Below are 19,726 nucleotides of genomic sequence, written 5' to 3'. Positions count from 1 at the left end.
AATGTAACAATCACCACCTCTCTCTCTCTTGTAGATCTTTCACTTATTCGAGTTTCTTTCTCCTGGATCGCTTCCTACCCCATCTCAAGTTTTCCTCCACCTGTTTTACTTCCTATCCATTATACCTTTATTTTGGGAAGGGTTTTGTTTTGATGGTGCATTTTTTGCCTGCTGCCAGTTACTTCCCCTGGCGTCCTTGGTTTCGTTTTATGCATTGCATTTTTCCGCGTCCTTTTAGTTGCCTTTGTTATTTTGTTTTCTTCTCCCGTCTCTGTGCGGTTGAGTGTTAATTTACACGCGTTGAGTTTTCCGCGTTGTTTTTTGTTCCCATTTCCTCCGTGCTCTCACGGATTCGTTTTCTTTTCTTTTACACATTGAGTCTTCCGCGTTGTTTTGTGTTGGTTATTCTGTGCTGTGGTACGTGTTTCCTTCTCTCCATTTGGCTCTGCCAAATGTATTGACAGCATAAGTCGGCACTTGGTTCCACCCTTCTCTCTGTTTCTATACACGGTGTGTACGTTCCCATAATCACCGCATTACAACGCACACATAACCCACACCCAAAGGAAATACATAAATGGACATAACCAGACACAGACTACACAAACCCATTCCAGAAGTTACGGGGCAGGGGCTGTACTGTGCAAGTTCTTCTTTGGGTTAGCTTAACTTTCTTGCGCAAGTTCTTATTCTTTCTAGAAATCTAACTAATGTTTTTCTGTTGCTCTTTGGTTTAATAAGGAAGTTTAATAAGGCAGGGTCTAGCTTTACGTATCCTTTTGGCTTGCATATTTATATAATTTTTTTCAAATTACAGGGGGTCAGGTCAGTGGCGTGCACACAGACATCAGGTGGTGCTAAAGCACCACCAACTCTGCCCTTTATCAATGAAAGTTCCCTTTTGAAACGGTTTTTAAATTTTTTTTATCGGTTTTTAAATTATTATTATTATAATTTTACTGAGGTCGATTTGATGTGATGTTTTGAAAACCTGAGCGATTAAAAACAATGCCCTGAAATGCACCACCACCTCACACACACCCGACCTCTCTCTTCCTTTGTCACACCAGATGCGCTGCAGCAGCAGTTCAGTTCAGCGAGTGGAAGGAAGCGTCTTCAGCACAGCACGCACGGTCACAGATAGACTTCTTCTCCTGTCCCCACCAGCCAGGTCACATACACATCAAGTCAAATCGTACCGTTTGTCCTCTAAGCCCAATGTGAAATCATTTTGTTGTGCAGTAAAATGTCTCATACAGCACCAAACTACTAAGCATTTTTAGCTGACTGGTCACCTGATAAACTAGTCACTCTAGCCCAAATCAATGATAGATAACGTGAGGACGACCACATACAAATAATTAAGGTGGAGTTTGCAAATCTATGTGTTAGATTTAGCTTGTGTCTTAATTGTAGGCCTATTGATTTACTGATTGCAAAATATATGCAACAAGGCCTGCAGACAGTGGAGGGTAAACAGAAGTTAACTGAAGGACATGACTGTATATAGTTAATATTGGATATGAATTTTATCAGTTGGTGTTGTGACTTTTATTCCATTGAAAACTCACGTTTAGAGAATGTTACAAATAAAAGTCAAAGTCAAGCACTTGCCCCCGAAAATGTCTGTGCACGCCACTGGGTCAGGTAAATGCTCATACCTTAGCTGAGCTCATACCTTTATACCCTTCAATCACCCTCTGTAATTTTTTTAGTTTATAGTGGACATAGTTGCCATGCTGCTTACAAGCTTTGTTGCAGTGTTCACAGTTCATTTTCATTATGTTATTCATTGTGTTATTTCATTGTGACCTGGTCTAGGCTTACGTTTAGGCTTAGCGTGTGATGAACCACAAGCCCAAATATGTGAGAACGGCAATTGTGCATTTTCAGTATATCACAATAGGGACAATGTATTTGTATCTGTAAAACAAATACGTTTAGCAATATTGATTGATTACTTATGAAAAATTTGATTCATAATAATTATGAATAACAGCCTTGTTATACAGACTTCCCCTTTATTCATATATAGAGACTGTGCAAGTCTTTACTTGAATTGAGCGCCTTGCGTTTTCATTTATTTGACCGCTAAGGGGGCGCTGTTATTTCAATGTGCAAGTCTGTTACAATGTTTATTGAATGGTTATTGTCAAGTTATAAGTGTTTCAAAAGATAATATTTGTAAAAGCAACAAATAAACTCTAGAAACAAGAAACAAGAAACTCAGGACTCAGGACTACACTAACTTCCTAGTCAATAAACTTAACAGTTTAAAAAATCCACCACCCCAAACAAAATGGCAGCCACTTCCTACCCATGTGCACAGACCAACACTATATACAATTATACTATGTAAAATTTATATATAACAGTAACCAGTTTTTTTTTCAAGGGCAAAGCAAGAGCAAGGTCAAGATACAAAGAAACAAGGACATATACAGAAGTCAAATAGTTAAACAGAGTAACCACAGAAACAACCAAGCAGCAAAGTGAGCAAAAAGCCAACAACAGGTTACTGCCTTCTTCCTTTTATGGTCTGGGGGCGGGGACACATCCTGATTGGTCCAGGGACAGTAGGATATCTTGGAATGGGATTCCTGGTCTACACCTGTAATAAAACATGTTTTGGCATTAACACAGTTTCTATTCATTGCAGCATTCGCACAGTTCTTTTAAACTTAGCTGTTTTCCACTAAGAACATACAAACTAAGAAATAATTCGATTACTTTAAAAAATTCCATTACATGTCCCCACCGGTGATTAGTAAAAGAAATAATATTACTGAAAATTAAATAATGAAATAAATCACATCATGTCTTATGTAAAAGGAAAATAGACTGAAATCATCAGCTTAAAGTCCACAGTGTCACCTCATAGAATTTAATTCTATGAATGATGTTGTTGTGAGCATAGACATTCAAACATAAAGCATATATATAACTGAGTATGAATAATACAGATATACAGTATATTGTTGGTCAGGTGTTAGATCAACTATTAAGTGTCTCCTTAGCATCTGTTTATATGTTGGATTCATTTTCTGCATTTGGGTTCAAACACTTTTTTAATGCATCTCTCAATCACAACACCCAAGGAACACTAAGCCAGCCATAGTGTTTACTAGGCCAGTTTCTCCCTTCCGCCTGCTAGATCACTGCGTTAACAAATCCAATTTTGAACAATATGAGCATTCATTTTAAACTCATTTGACAATAAGTATAATCACTCAAGTAGATCAACAACCGTCCCATTCAGGGTGGTATTGCTGGGAATAAATGTCCAATCATGGTCTTCACCCTGTCTACCAGAAGCATTTTTTTTTTTTAATGCGAAGCCCCACAAATTATTTTTCCCCATTAATATCTTATAAAAACCCACGAAACAGTGAATTCACAACAGCTGAAGCCCGAAGTGGTACAGGATCATTGTAACATTATACAAAAAATAAGTATGAACTAACCTACAACTTTGAGTGCAAAATAAATATTAAATTAAGAGTAAAATTAAGATAAAAAACTGTACATTCAGAAGAAAATATCAGCTTAAATGTGCAATCAAAAAGAAAATGTGAGTGAGTGGCAGTGCAAACGTGAATCACGTGCCAACATTTATCTGGGTGGCACTGCAAATGTGAATCACAGTGACAGTACGTTCAGTGAACGAATCAGAGAATGAACGAGAGCCCTCAGTTCAGTGAATGAATCACTAAGCAAGCACAGTTCCCTCGCAATGAGAGTCTCCGCCTCCAGATTCGCGGGTGATTCTGTGATTCACAGACCACACAGCAGTTCCCCTGTCGGCCTGCTCGGTCGCTGCTGAGCTCAACTACTGAACCGAGAAAGGAACAAATCAGCTGAGGAAGTGATTCGATTCAGTACGTTCACTCAAATGATTCGTTCATTTGAATGAATCGTTCGAGAACGAGTAGGCCTGTCGCGATAATTACATTATCGACTTATCATACGATAATTTTTTTTACCGCGATCATTTTTGCTGATGTCGATAATTGGCCATTGGGTTTCCGCGCAATTTGTTTACATGAGAATAAACCGCAACTATGTTAGATTTCAGAAAGGCACGCAGTGCTGCTCTCTCGCACCCCCCTCCCCCCTTAACGGAAGACAAATCTGTGATCAGAGAGCGACATCTACCGGTTAGGAAATGAGGGCAGTACACGGAGAGCGTATGCATCAATAACAGTGCCTCCACACACACAGGTGCAGATGTGTTCGCAAATGTATTCAAGGCTAATAGAACTCGAAATGATTCGAAATAATTTGAAATAATTCGCTTTTTATCACATTATTTAATGGTTATTATAGTTACCGTAGCGCGTGACTCCGCCCACCTCGCACAAACCTTGTTCATACTTGCCGCGTCACATTTCTTTGCAGTGTTTGAAACGATATGGTAGTATAAAGAAATTAAAAACAGGGAACTGAACATTTACCTGACAAATTTTTATGTTGCTTTGTGTTTCAGGTTTGAAAAGTGCTGGAATTTAGGCTAAAGTACTTGAAAATGCTTGAAATTGTAACTACTTCGTTTCACAACAAATAGCTGTCTGACTGAACAGTTCTCTTGTATTACATTAACAAATACGAGCCTCTTGTAATTCCAGGACGAAACATGAGAGAACGTGAAGACGTTAACATTGGGCATTTTGAAAATAACCATTAAATAATGTGATAAAAAGCGAATTATTACGAGTATATGTATAAATATTTAACTTAATTAAGTTTAACGTGCTGGGAAATATAGAAATGGACCTTGAAAGTGACGTAAAAGTGCTTGAATTCCACCTTGTATAGGTGTATAAACCCTGAAAAACATGACTTTGTTAAATGCGCTGAGGCGCGTCGCGCGCGAAGTTACAAAATTCGAGAGGTGCATGACCTCGCGAATCGACAGCGCACGAGGCCCTCGCGCACGAGGCCCTCGCGCACTGGGCGGTGCCACCGCGATTACGTCATTTTCGCCGCGCGGACCCTTGTGCCGCGTCAAGTATAAACCAGGCTTAACTCGCTATATAGTCAGAGATGCTGCTGTTAAATAAGGTCGAAAAGAAAACATTTATAAACATGCTGCAAAGATTTGACAAGCAGTATGAACTTCCAAAAGAAACCTATGTCTCCCAAACTGCCATTCCAACCTTATATAATGAAGTGAAAGATGGCGTTCTGAAGGAGATTAAAGACATCTCCTCTCTGCCACTACAGATATGTGGTCAAGCTCAAATATGACCCCATACATGAGCTCTAAAATACATTACATTACTGCAAACTGGTGTAATTGTATTATTATGCTACTATATTATTATTGTGGCACATTGTCTTAAAGCTCCTTTGGGGAGCCCAGAAGCAAGAAAAAATTCTATAATGGCACTTTAAAATGACAATATTATCGTTTATCGCAATAATTTCTGGGACAATATATCGTTCTGAAAATTTTGTTATCGTTACAGGCCTAAGAACGACACAACACTAGAGTGATTGTGGTGCTCTCCATTTGTGGACTGAAGACTAAAGTATCAGGTCAAGTAGTCTGTGTGGGTTAGTGGTTCCTTTAATGAAACCAGTTTGACCTGAGACCTGGTAGTACAAATGAAATCACAAAGATACTTTGATACCTTTATATGTACATGGAAGATTCTTCCATCTGGTGTAAGTTAAAATCTATTAGCACTTTGGAACCACAGAGTTTAAAACATGCATTGGTAAGAGGCACGGAAATAGAAAAATCCCCCAAATCCTGAATTCTGATAATTGAAAAAGAGAAAAGTCTTGAATCTCTGAATTATGAGTGCCGGATGTCTTAGGACAAGTGCAAAAAGCTCAGGCAAGAAGAGTCAAATGGTCACAGCAGAGAGTGATAAACCCTAAAACAAGCACGTTCTTTAATGCCTGTTTAAGATATGGAGTGTAGACATACATGTTTCAGGTGACGTCCTGTTCCTGCTAACCTTTGATGTTTCTAGAAGGGTGAGAGGAAGAGGTAAACTGAGACAGTAATAGGCTGTTTTCACCAAATGCTGATCCAGATTATTTGTTTAAAGAAACATTCTGCATGTTTCGGTGTGTTAGAATACCTTTTCAGACAGTCATTTGCAAAATTTGCAATCTGCTTGAAAGCATGCAGCATCAAACAGTTTATCTTCTCATCTATCTCAGTCTCCTCATGGTAGTTCTTCACAGGGAAGATGCAGTTCATTGGTATTCCCAGTAATTGACTGCAGGTCTTCATCTGGGAACACACGCAGTGTCGTTACTTTACAAATTACAATATTAGACTGTGTTACCCTATCGAAAGTACATCATGTATAAACTTGCAAAGCAACTCACTTTTTCCTTGATCTTCCTGCTTTTGTAGACCATGGTCAAATCGTCCTTTGTATGTCTGCATGCCATATCCACTCTTGTCATGAAAACAATTTGAGGGATCCCTGCAGCACAGCCAGTAAACATATGAAAAGATCCATCTAAGTAAGCATGTCATATTTTCTCTGACAACATGGTCCTATTGCGTTTGACATGACTTGCGATTGACATGCCAAAAACTGAGCTATGTTAAATAATAATAATAATAATACTACAGTAGTACAATTGTCTGGCACCTTGCACACCCCAACTTGTACATAATTGTTATTTGCCTTTGACTCTTACAGTTTTGGATCCTCAACAAGTGATGTCCATAACAACAATTTACACTCACCAAATTTACTAGCTTCAATTCGGATTGTCTTCATTTTCTTGATGACTTCATCAGAAATAATGCCAATTTTGTCTGCTGGTACAACACTCACTAGACAGTGAGTCTGATCATTCGGACTGGGATTGCTGATGTAACTTTTGCTGTCTGGAGTTATTGGATCAGATTTGAACTAAAATCACAAAATTAACAGCAAAATGAGAGGTGGAAAAAAAAGTGTCTCTCGTTGTATTATGCAAGTTTGGATTGTATACTGTACATTGAGGGGATTTTAATTTACACATTCAATTACTATAGATTAATATGTACCTTCAGTTCATTCAAATAATACTGCAAACAGCTGGCTTTAAAATTGTATCATAAATCTATTTACATCTAGGTCCATTTGTTTAATAATTTATTCATTAATATATTTCTTGTGTGTTTGTGCGTGCACAGACAAAAGTTCTTACTTCATAATCAATTTGTATGTGGCCTTTAATAGCATTGATGATGTCACTAGTGTGCATCCCTTCTTTCTGGTCCTTCTCGAAACCCATGACATCATAGAAGGCGAAAGGTAATTGTCCAGTGTGCTGATTTCCAATGGTGTATTTTTTGTACTGAGAATTTTATATATACATAAACATACAGAGAACGAAATCTTCAAAATTGTAGTGAAGTTCACAAAACAGGACAGAGGTTCTTCATCAGCGCTTTGCTGCATAGCTGATGAAGGACGTCTGTCCGAACATCACATCTTCGTGCTGCTACAGTCCTTTCAGACAATCACTATGTGACCCACCATGTCCATGCCGATCAAGCTTTCATCAACACTGACTCTACACATCTGTCTCCCCTAATCACGTCCCTGGAGAACCGGTATAACAATAATAAACTTTCTGATAATTTGCGGAAGCTCCAAGGTTGATCAATGCCAAATGCACAAATGTTTCTGGAACAATATTAACTAGAAATATAACAAATTTCATGTTTGCTAAGGCCTTTTAAAATCCACAGTCTAATAACTCTTTGGTCAACCAGCATTCTTGAAACATAAAAACCTTTAAACTTTGCTATTTATCACCACATAGTACTAACAGATATGAAAACTCTCAGTACAACTGTTTTTAATAAATAAAATTATGACCCGTTCCTTTAGCTTCAACTCATTCAGTAGTAATTTTCTCAGAAGTAAATCAAGATGTAAATCCCTGAATGTATTTCTAAATGATCTGTTAACGTGTTCTCCCTTCCTGTCATTTCCGATGTGCCTGACCATGTGCAGGTCTCACGATATGATGAGCTGTCTACATACATGTTCAGTGTTCAGATGCGTGTTCCTGACACAAAGCCTGTCTCCGTTCTATCACAGTATCCTCCTACAGTTCATACTCACATGATGAGAAAAACTTGTGGTACTCTCTGAAGCAGCCAGACAATTGACAACCTGCCGCCCTTCAAAGATGCTTTTGATGGTGTTAATGGTGGAGGATTTCCCTGATCCAACTGGTCCATTCAGAAGGATGCGAAGCTCCTTGACTTCTGATGTACAGATTTGATATGTTTCTAGGAACTTAATCATTTCATCCTGTCTGCAAGAAACAGAAAGAATACATAAACATACAGTAACAGACCACAGACCACTTTCTTGTGAACTAGTTGTATAATTAGTATTATAGTATTTAGTATTTTATAGTAGCCTATATTATAACTAGTATATAATTCCCTCATATTCATTGTTAAACTGTCGCTCAGCTTTGAGGAAATATAGTATTTTAAAGCTTATTAATGTATTTTAGTTATACAAAAAAGTATTGTGTTATGGTCCCTAATATTTGCAATGGTAAGTCACCAGGGGTGGAAAGTAACTAATTACATTTACTCACACTACTGTAATTGAGTACTTTTATGAGTAATTTTCTGAGTAGTTTTTGAAATATGTAATTTTTACTTTTACTTGTACATTTTGACCCAAGTAGTTTTACTTCACTACTGTAACGAATCAGACTCGTGAGGCATGTTGGGATCCATGTGCAGGTCATAGGGTTTAATAGGACAATCCAGGAGACGTAGTCGTACAGGCAGGGGTTGAGTAATCCAGGCAACAGAGGTAATATCAAAGGCAAGGCAAGGCAACGTCGAGAAAACCAGGCAGAGAATCATACACAGAGAGACTAACGATATAAAGGCTTGGTATGCAGACTGTGAAAGAATGGCAATACTTCGTAATGAGAGAGGGGGCTGGCAGTGTTAAATACGCTTCATAATCAGTTGTAACGACAGACAGCTGGTGCGCTCTAAAACTCTGGGGAGTCAGACCTCTGGTGGCGAGATTGGGGAGTGCAGGACCTGACAACTACATTTGAGCGCCCTCAAATTACTGAGTAAAAAAATATTGATGGTGAAAAATTTAATGTAAATTTAATGAAATTTAAACTTCTGAGTCCCAGAACTTAAGGCCAATTGCATGGCCTTGACTTGCACGCACCCTTTCCATTGTCTCATAATCGGGTCGTAATCTGGTGCACTTTTTTTCCAAAAGGATGAGATTGTTCTATCTTTAAATCTTCTATCTATCAGGTTCTGTGGGATCCTGTGGACATTTTATTGTAAAAAGTGGAATCCTGTGGGCACTGTATTTTGAATAGTTGGATCCTGTGAGCGTTTAAATAGTTTTATTTTGAGTTGTGGCAACCTGTGGGCATTTTATTGTGAATAGTGGGATCCGGTAGGCACTGTATTTTGAATAGTTGGATCCTGTGAGCACTTACTTTTAAATTGTGGGATCCTATGAGCATTTTTTAATTTTTGATGTGGGATCCTGTGGGCATTTTATTGTGATTAGTGGAATCCTGTTGCATTTTAGTTTGATTTGTGGCATCTTGTGGGCACTTAATTTTGTGGTAATTTTGTTTTTTGAATAATTTGTAATTTAAATGTCTTTATTCTTATCATAGTGTTGTCCGTTGGACAATAGGAATGAAAATTGTTTGCACTTTATGGTACAGGTTGTGTGTGACGGGCAGGGAGTGCGAAATAAAATGGAAGCGATCACGCCAAGTCTCAGGGAACAAGTATGGTTTAATTGAAAGTGCGCAAACCAAAAACCCGTGACATAGATCCAAATTAAGGATATAAGGACCAGCGGTCAACTGGTACAAAGACAAGACATATATAGGCAAACAAACGACCCTCAGGTGAGACGGATCGCGGGCTTCGCCCACCTGAGGGAGGAACACAACGCAACAAAACAACAACAACAACAACAACAGCCGCTGTGGACGGAGGCGACCAGTAGGGGCCGCCTCACCGTGACATTGTGACTATCCTTGTGCTGTGAGGAAGTATGTTCCTGAGCCCAGCTGATCTTTTTGCAAGTGTGGATGTGCACACTTAAAAACGCTTTGAAATCGATTAAAACAACTTTTAATGAATTTGGTTCATGATTCATCCATGCATTAAATAACTGAAAGTAACTAAGTAACTTTTACTCAAATTACATTTTAAATGAAGTAATTTTGTACTTTTACTCGAGTAAATTTTGAGATGGGTAATTTTACTTTTACTCTGAGTAGATTTTAGGCAAAGTAATGATACTTTTACTCAATTACAATTTTTCAGTACTCTTTCCACCTCTGTAAGTCACAACATCCCATAATAGAAAATACACTCAGTGCAGCAGTAGCACTTTCAGTGCAGAATTGAATAAACACAAAGAATTGCCAACTGTGCTGTGAGAATACAACAAACAGCTTACAATACATTTTCTTCCACAAACAAAATATGACTACACTGTAAAAAAAATCCTAATTTTATGGAAAATAACTAATTAAAATTTTTTTCCAATTGTATACAAAACTTTGTAAAATTACAGACATTATTTGTAATTTGACAAAATATCTTTGTCACGGAACAGCTCCGGACCCTTCCCTGTGGGCGTGTCATATTGTCGTCTGCGTGCGGTTATGTCCATGTTTGTACTTCCGTGGGTGTGGGTTGTTTGTGAGCGTGTTCGTTTGTTACACCTGTGCCTTGTCTCGAGATCACGTGGGTCTGTGTAACTCACCTATATAATGTGCGTTCGCGCAGTGTCTTGTGCTCGTCTTTGTCTAAAGCTACGTGTCCGCGTGAGTGTGTGCTGCTTGCGCTACGCACAGAGCTTACGTGTCGAAGTGTAAATAAATGTTATATGTGCACCGTATACGTCGTGGTGTCTGCCTCCTGCACCCGCTGTTACAATCTTTTATTTTAAGTATTATGATAATAATTACAAGTTACATGCTTTTCTCTTTTTTTACAGAAAAAATACAGTATTATTTATACGGTATTTTTCTGCTTTCTTAAATTACATACAGATTCATGTACAATTACAGCAATTGTTCTGTTATTTTAATCAAAATCTTATTAACTTGTATTATCTAATGTCTTTCGGCGATGTGTTTAGTTGTTTGGCACTGCTGGTTTAATAATAATAATAATAATAATAATAATAGAATTTTATTTATAAGCGCCTTTCAAGACACACAAGGACACTTTACAAGGGAATAGGCAACAAGAGATTAAATAAACTAAAAAGGATTAGAATAAGTCACAACAATTTAAAATAAATCATTAAAATTAAACATGATTTTCAATGTGTTTTCATAGTAATAGCTTACATGTAGCAATACTCGTATTTTGATTGTTAGGTGTCCTCGTAATTCAGAGGATCCATTGATGTTCAGGAGAAAAATGTACACAGATCAAAACATATAGGGTCCGGACATATTAATTTGCCACAGAACGTGATGGTAATTGATTTGACGAAGAAAAAAAACCATTTCTGCTTTTGAAAATCATGATTATACTCATTTTTATGATGACTACAAAATGAAGAGTGACTTCCTAATGTCAGGTCAGACATTAGATTTTTACATTGGCATATCTAAAGTATGTAACTGTAGTAATGGCTGTAGGAGATTTATGTTGATTGTTCCATCTCTATTGATGTCAGTTCTCATTTTAGTTCTTGTGCAGTCAATGGCAGTAGAAAATGGCAGTTTGTTTGGGTGCTGAAGTTTTAAAATAAACATTTCTAAACACTGGGTCTATACTTGAACATAACCAAGGAAATAACCTGTAACACACTGAGAGACAGATGAACTGATATACTGGTAGACATACATTGTAATGGAACAGGCTTTTAAGTCTAATTTGCTAGGAACGTCGCCGACTATTCTATCTCTAATGATTAATAGTCACATTTAATTTTGGGTGGCAGACATTAATGGGGTTTTTTTTTATCTGCCTCTATCACGTTCTGTGGTGGCTGAATATTGTACTGTCAGCCAATGGGCAGCGTTGAGGGGTGGAGTCTACAGACTTCCCAGCATTCGTGAGTTCCCCGTTTCCCTGGATGTATGTTGTATGTGCGTTAGTGTTCCCCCTCCCTTTAGTGTGTTGCTTATAAAATAACAGTTCACTAACATTGGTGTCATGGCTCATTCTTGTCCTTTTGACTCGAAGCCGTTACAACATGTAATGAATATGAACAGACTTAAAACTGCGGTATTTTTTGTCAAAACCTTTCCAGATTAATGGAGAAAATCCTATGCAATTAAAATTCATCTTGCAGCTGGATTGTAATAATGAATTGTAATTGTAATAATTCAGTTAAAAGTTGAACAACAATAATATTTCTCTGCAAAAATATTAGTGCAGTCACTTTTTTTAACCTTATACTGCAGATTCGCACGCCCGGTGGCCATTTTTAACATTTTTGACATAGTTCACATTAAAACTAGATATCTCAAGTTGTACATATAGGAAAATTATCATTCATGGCTCAAACTGAAGTAGGCAGTTGGGGGAACATATTAATACACTTCAGTATCATATTCACATAATTTGGTTTATTTTAGAGCCTCTATTGCAGATGCTAATATGCCAGGAATGTCACAAATGCTGACTTGAACTTGAACATGACTGGAATGTATATTCACATAGTTATTCAAATTAGGTATCAGAAATTACAATAAATTTCGCTAGGGTCTTTTCTAACAACACAGAAAAAATGGAGCAAATCCATGCAAGCATTGAAAAGTTATTCAGCTTTATCCAAGGTATGTCAAGTGCACCACACCCATGTCTAAATATGCCACACCCGACACACACCATTAGCCAACTAAGCTAACATGCCAACAAATTCCTTACACGAAACCGAGGAGCTACGACAAACAACAATGCTGCACATATTACAGCAAGACCAGAAAATTCCAATGACTAAATTTCATGTCCAAATATGAACGTTATGATATCATATTTATGTCCAATATAGTCCGACAGCATAAGCTAGGTTACCGTAGCCAACTCCGGTAGCATCCGACACGATACAGAGTGCTGCAGCACTCAAACGCTCTAAAACTGTTTATAATCTAACGCTTAGTTAATGTTTAGTATTAGAATATATATTTTGTACAATATCGCTTATGAAAAATTATCCATTGTTACTCACAGTACGTAGAATCGCGTCGTAGCCGGTGTACCGTCTCACTTCCGGGTTGGCGAAAATTCCGAAAATTGCTCATATATTCCACACAAAGTAATCCGTTTATGTTCAAAAGTATCCACAATCCGCATAAAAACAAACAAAATAATCCATGGCTGCTTCAGTTTCGCCGAACAGTGTGTTCTGGGGAGCTTAGCTTAGGTTAGCAAAGGGTTAGCTTATGTTGCTATGCTAGCGGCCGAAATTGGAAATGAAGCGCCAGTTTCCGAGGGCTCAATTTAAAAATATACTTGACCAATCATGTCATATGAGGGCTGGTTAGCTTCGGAAGGATGTACACTATTGGTTAGAACAGCTTTCAATCACTTCTGAGGCGCCAGCTTGTCTCTGTGGGCTTATTGGTTCACCCTCCCCCCCTCCCCTTCGCACCTCGCCGTGGGAGAGGTTGTAAAACCTGTCACTCAAAGTCACTACCCCACTTTAGACCAATAAAAACCACTCAAATCAAAGCAGAACCGCTGCAGCTTTGTAATGAGGGGTCAAATCAGCGTTAAGAATGCTTCTGTGACGCTTAGGGGGCAGATTTGTCGGAGTGTCTCATTCAGGAAGCGGATTTTGGAAAATTTTGCAGTGAGGTGAGCAAGCTTTTTAAGGTACTTAACCACAACGGATCTACGCTGTTAAGGTCTTAAATTAAAGCCTTATTAGTAAACGATTTTTAGGTGACAAAACATTAAGACATTTCACAACATAAATATGTTTTGTAAACGGATATGTCGGGAGACCCCCTCGCGGGGTGCACTTTTGTGGTCAACTTCAAAGCCGGATATCTCGCGATCGGCTGCACGTAGACGGCTGAAACTCGGTAGGCATGTAGATGGGATAGGAAATTTTGATTTAAGCGCTGTTGTTCGGAGATTCATTAATGTTTAATATGTTTTATATCGCCGTAAAGGAGCTGGGCCCGCCGGCGGGCCCACTAGGGGGCGCTTCTGCATAATAATCATAATAATTCAGGGAAAAGTTGTAAAATAACTATATTTCTCTGCAAAAATATTAGTGCTGTCACTCTATTAAAAGTGCTCAATCATAATAATCCAGGAAAAATCTGTAAAATAATGGTAATGGTATTCAGAATGTTTAATGAATTTTTCTGTAAATTTATAGTTTTTCCGCCTAATTTAAATCAGGGTTTTTTACTTTAAAATAAAAGATTTTGCTTGGCAGCCGCTGCTGCCAGTAATTTACCATTTTTTTAGGATTTTTTTTACAGTGTAGCTTAGCACATGGTTGCTAACTGTCACACTTCCTGCCTTAACTTCTCTCACACTCCTTTGTCTTTCAAGCCACACCCCAACACCAGTTCCCTAGCAACTCTGAATTCTGACTCTAAATTTACCCAGTTCTTTGGCTTTTTGGCATTTTGCGTATTGCATTTCTTAAATTCTTCAGGCTGGAAAAAAAATCCTTACTTGCTTCATTCTTAGTCACTCCATTCTGTTAACCTAAATACAATATCTAATCTAATGCTTAAAGTTGATATGAACATTTGTGAATGAGCAAATATGAGAAGGCACCACCCCATCCTACCCAAACCTATATGTTTGTCAGTAATATTTAAACATACAAAACAGCTGAACTGTACTGCCTGATATCAACACAACACCCAGCACCAGGCCTGTCAGTTTCCACAAGCACTAAACAAAATTTAAAGTGGATATTAACTTAAAATCCTTCATGTGTATGCAGTGATGTGGACTTACTTTTCAGGTATTGTTCTCCATGGCTTGATAGCTATAAAAAGTGGGTGAGAGATGTTTTATTTTAAATTTAATGTAATTTAACAACTTAAATAGTAATATAAATAAAAAGACACATTAACTGTTTTTGTTACAGTATTAGACACCCACTACAGGGAGTAAATAACAGATCTCACGTAGATACTGTATATCTGTTATTACTGAATGTAACACTGTAACACTCCCTATTCCTTGTGGCATTGTCTCCGTGTGTCTTTTGTTTACTTTCTTTTCCTACAGGTTGCCATCCCCGCCCAGGTTAGCAATGCTTCCTGCTTTACCTGTGTCTAATTCCTTTCCTTGTCTGTGCATATAAATGTCATACTGCCTCACTGTTAGTCTTCGCCCTTGTATGTTAATGTGACCAGGTTGGGCTTCTTTTGTGACCATGCTTGTGAAAACGTTGTAATCTTGTAGCCTTGGTGACTTTGTTTGTAAACTTCGTGACTGCCCCTATCCACTGTCTTCCACTTCCTCATTCATGAAACGGCTTTTTATTGAATGTTTCAGTTCATGCCTGCCTCACCACGTCACATGAATATTATATAGACTTTCTATAATACCTTTCTTTCGATATCTTTCTTAACCTTAATGTGACCTTAAGAAATCCCTTTTATTGTCAAAAATAATTATATTGTAATAATACTTTTATTATTATTACATGAGAAATTATATTCTAAGATCCCAGAAAATTTGCTTTTGAATGTCTAAAAACAGGAGTGAATATTAGGTATTACAAATGGAATATTTGTTTAAATGTCTTTAAATGTTTAAAAGTTTTAATTCAGACTGTCATAATTGGTGGAATTTAAATGGTTACCTTGTCCAATATATACACTACTCACAAAAATGTAGGGATATTATGGGTGAAATTTCAGGATGAACCTAAAATGCATTTTAACCGTTACAGATAATCTTAATGTGACCTTCTCTAAACTTTTGAATGCACATGTCCAACTGTTCAATGTGTCATTCATTCATTAATCAATCAATACATTTCCTGGTTCAATTAAAATTGGTATTTAGACAGTCCTCATCAATGTTTTATGTTTTCACAAATTTTGGCTTCACAAAGCCAAATATCCCTAACTTTTTGTGAATAGTGTATTTTACATTTAAGTTTAATTTCAAAGAGACTATAAAAAGGTACTGAGTAAGGTATGTTTATATTGCTAAGGAATATAATTGCTAAGATGTTTACGAACCAACGATAAGCTTGGCAGAGCAGGAGGCGGTTCCTGACCGGTTCTCCAGGTTTATGGAGTACTCCCCTTCATCCCCTTCATCAGCGTTCTTAATCGTGAGGCTGTGTCTTGTATCAGTGACAAATATGGAGTGCTTGCCTTCCACACAATCCAACCTCTGATCATTCTTCATCCATGTTGCCTTTAAATTGTTTGTATTTACTTGACAGGTCAGTGTCACATTTCCATTCACTTCCACTTGTTTATCTGCCAAAACTGTGATAAATGCTATTGGAAAAACAAGGAACAGGTTGGCAACAAAATATTTCCAATCTGGGGTGAGTTTCCCAAAACGTTCTTAGCGCTAAGTACTTTGTAACTTCGTACGTAAAGTAATAGGTTACGAAGTACTTGGCGCTAAGAACGTTTTGGGAAACTCACCCATGAACAGTAAAAACCACTTCCATCCAGTATTGTCATGCTTTTCCACATTTGTTTCCTGATTAGCTTTCCGTAATATTTAGACTAAAATGTAGAAATATGGAGGTTTTGTAGACAGTAACAGAGTTTAGGTACTCTTAGTTGGTCTTTTGAATCTACGCATGACATTGGTGAGGGCAGAGCCGGAGTGGCTAATCGGGAGATTCGGGAGGATTCCCGATGGGCCGGCTCATGTCAATCTCTAGTTTGGGCCGATTGGGAGGGGAAAATAATTTTGGGCCGGATTTGGGCATGAAACTCCCGGGCTGAAAAAGTGTCCCACTCCGGCCCTGGGTGAGGGTGACACAGGAATCTGAGACGTCTGCAGCGAATCCTGTATAATTTTTTACCATATAGTGCATTAGCACTAAAGAACACAAAAACAAAGAGCATTCTCACATAAGTTTTCCCTTCTCCAAATGGCTGAGGGAGGTGTGAACTGCCAGTGCAATTATATCATTTATGGACCTGTTCGCTCTGCATGCGTTCTGTCGTGTCCAGGGTGTCAGGGATGGAGGTGTGGGTCTTAATGATACGTTCATTAAGCACATTATGACAGATGTGAGTGCTATGGGCCCAAAATTATTTAGACAGGATGCTATAGGACAGGACAACAGTGGTAGTCTTGGTTGTGGGCACAGTGGACTGGCTCAGTGACAGGTTAAAGATGTTAGTTAAAGAAATACCCTGGTGAGTTGTTGGTCAGGACACAGTCTCAGCACTCGCTCTGTAATGCCATCTGGCCCTAGTGCTTTGCGAGGATTGACTCTCTTAAACACCCATCTGAAGCCATGACTGTCTGGAGTGTGGTGTGCTCACTGTGCACATGTGGTCTAATAAGAGGCATGGTGGTGTGTGCATCAAATTGGGCGTAGAAGGTGTTCAGCTCTTCCCGATGCTCTGGATGGCTCCACGGGTCTCGTGTTCTGCGTGCACGCGTGGTAAGGCTAACCAGTCAGGTTAGTCCTGTTAGTGCTGAGACCCGCTCTCTACAGCAAGTGTGTCCGCATATGTTTGCACAACAACCGCAATGTCACATGTTGGAGCACCTTTTTGTTATTATTAAATCTCCGTTTTTGTGTTGATTCCTAATCTTTGAGCAACAATTCCACAAATTTGAATAGCAATTTAGCTAAATGTAATTTAAACCAAACTTTATTGTAGTGGAGAGTGAATGTGTGACTAATGTCTATGTAGATGTTTGTAGACTGTAAATTAAACTTACCAGGTTGTGGTGAAAAAAGTCCTAATGTAAAGCCGAGATTCATCTTAATGTATCTGTTAGATGAAAAATACATTTGTTTCTCACAAATTGGTTAGTTGCTACATTTACACTGCTTTTCATTTTTTTATCTTTATGCAGTTTTTAGTTTTCACTGCAAGTTAAAAATACATGTTTAATCATTGCTTCTACAAGCAGTTGTAACTGGATGCTGATTATCTCTAGGTATCTGATTATCTCTAGGTATCTGATTATCACTAGGTATCTGATTATCTAGGTATCTGATTATCTCTAGGTATCTGATTATCTAGGTATCTAATTATCTCTAGGTAGACACGTTTTGCTTAATTATTACCCCATTAAATTGATCTTTAATTAACACACACACACACACACACACTCCTCTCTCCCTGTCAATCATCACCACAGCCACTCCCCTGCTCCCAATCACCAACTTCTTAGTCATTCCATTCAGCTCAATTTACTTTCTTTCTAAATTGATCTTTAATTAATTGTATTAGTAGTAGTAGTGTTAGTGATTAGTATCAGTGGTGGTAGTATTTTTTAGGGGATTTTAGGAGTGCTGTTTACCCTTAAACAATTAAGTGGAGTTTTGGTCTTTGCATGCCATTACATTCAGATTGGATCTGTCCTAATGGTCAACTTCCACACTGAAAATACTGCCACATAAAAAGTTCTCTTGAGATGACTTCTGTCTATATAAGCAGTTTATTAGCCACCTGATTTATTCAGCTGTCAGACTGCCACCCACACATCATCTCCCCAAAGAAGATTGATATGTATGTTGTTTTTAATTTTTTACATAAATACCATCATGTACTATATACACTAGTGAAATGTCAGTATATGTTTTGAAGATTGCCAAGGCAGAATTATTATTATTATATTAACCACAGAGAAAAGTAAAAATGTAAAATGGTGTAGGTTTATCAGCTATCTAAACTTAATAACAAGCTTACAATGCTTGTACAAGCAATGTTTAAACAGTGTTGGTGTAGGCTATTATTAAAAGTCAAACCTTGCCAAGTTTTCCTATCCTGCACCATAAAAGTGTGCATCACTTACCTCAATATGAAGTTGAGTAAGAGGATTGGGCGAGTGGTTCAACTCTTCTTCTCTGCAACTCCTTTTATTAATATTTGCTTTCTGCTTTCAGTTTCACCTGCAATAACAATAATAAAAATGTGACTAAAGATGTGCAGTGTTGTAGAGCATGCTAAACCAGTTAGAAATGTCTGGAAATCCAGTGGTTTATAAGAAACCAAAAAAAGAAAGTGCTGGGTGCTGATTATCTTCAGGTGGAGGATTAATCTGCTAATTCTTACTTCATTTAATTGATGTTTAATTATTATTAGTACAGGGTTGCCAACTCTCACGCATTGAGCGTGAGACACATGCTCTCACGCCACACTTCCGATATTTCACGCCGAAAAAAAAATCTAGTTTATTTACCTCTGATCCACATCTATGATGCAATGAGTTACTAGTTTGCTCTGGCGCCAACCACCGGCGATCGATAGATCACGATATAACACTTAATTTGTGTCCATTTTACGTTCGCCACCATCCCCCCCCCCCCCCTCCGGTCAACCTCCTCCAGGTTAAAATCTCACTCTAAGCGAACGTCAAAAGTTGGCAACCCTGTTAGTATAAGTAGTCACCTGACGTAGCATTCATATTATCTGTGGTTAAACATCAAATCGACAAACTTGAGCCATATACAGACATGATATTTCCCAAACGTCCTGTGAGAAAGTTTCATAATGCATGTGCCTTATACATTAACTCAAGTAATTTTTGTTTGAATGAAACTGATCCATATGTAGTTTTCTTTTATTT

At 38.0% G+C, this 19,726-nt stretch overlaps 1 protein-coding gene across 1 annotated transcript; it reads right to left on the bottom strand.

Annotated features, from left to right (window-relative positions):
- Nucleotides 1–1,016: 1,016 nt before the first annotated feature.
- On the bottom strand, nt 1,017–19,036 carry LOC143511739 (interferon-induced protein 44-like). The gene is made up of 11 exons (XM_077001331.1): nt 18,953–19,036; nt 17,870–17,922; nt 16,186–16,452; nt 14,945–14,975; nt 8,091–8,286; nt 7,165–7,314; nt 6,716–6,884; nt 6,346–6,446; nt 6,093–6,247; nt 5,936–5,977; nt 1,017–2,611 (listed from the first exon to the last, which is right to left on the bottom strand). The coding sequence occupies exons 2-10, from the start codon at nt 17,910–17,912 to the stop codon at nt 5,962–5,964; spliced, it is 1,128 nt and encodes a 375-aa protein (XP_076857446.1). The 5' UTR covers nt 17,913–17,922; nt 18,953–19,036; the 3' UTR covers nt 1,017–2,611; nt 5,936–5,961.
- Between the last annotated feature and the right edge of the window lie 690 nt (nt 19,037–19,726).

This window comes from Brachyhypopomus gauderio, chromosome 4 (genome assembly GCF_052324685.1).
Source record: "Brachyhypopomus gauderio isolate BG-103 chromosome 4, BGAUD_0.2, whole genome shotgun sequence".
NCBI lineage: Eukaryota > Metazoa > Chordata > Actinopteri > Gymnotiformes > Hypopomidae > Brachyhypopomus > Brachyhypopomus gauderio.
This window is presented reverse-complemented; position numbering and strand designations above follow the sequence as displayed.

Excerpts from the sequence above, each read along its gene's own strand:
- LOC143511739 (XM_077001331.1), bottom strand. The coding sequence starts at position 17,912 with ATGAATCTCGGCTTTACATTAGGACTTTTTTCACCACAACCTG. Across the intron at positions 8,287-14,944 it reads TGGAGAACAATACCTGAAAA|ACAGGATGAAATGATTAAGT; the intron begins GTAAGTCCACAT and ends TGTTTCTTGCAG. Across the intron at positions 6,248-6,345 it reads GCAGGAAGATCAAGGAAAAA|ATGAAGACCTGCAGTCAATT; the intron begins GTGAGTTGCTTT and ends GTGTGTTCCCAG.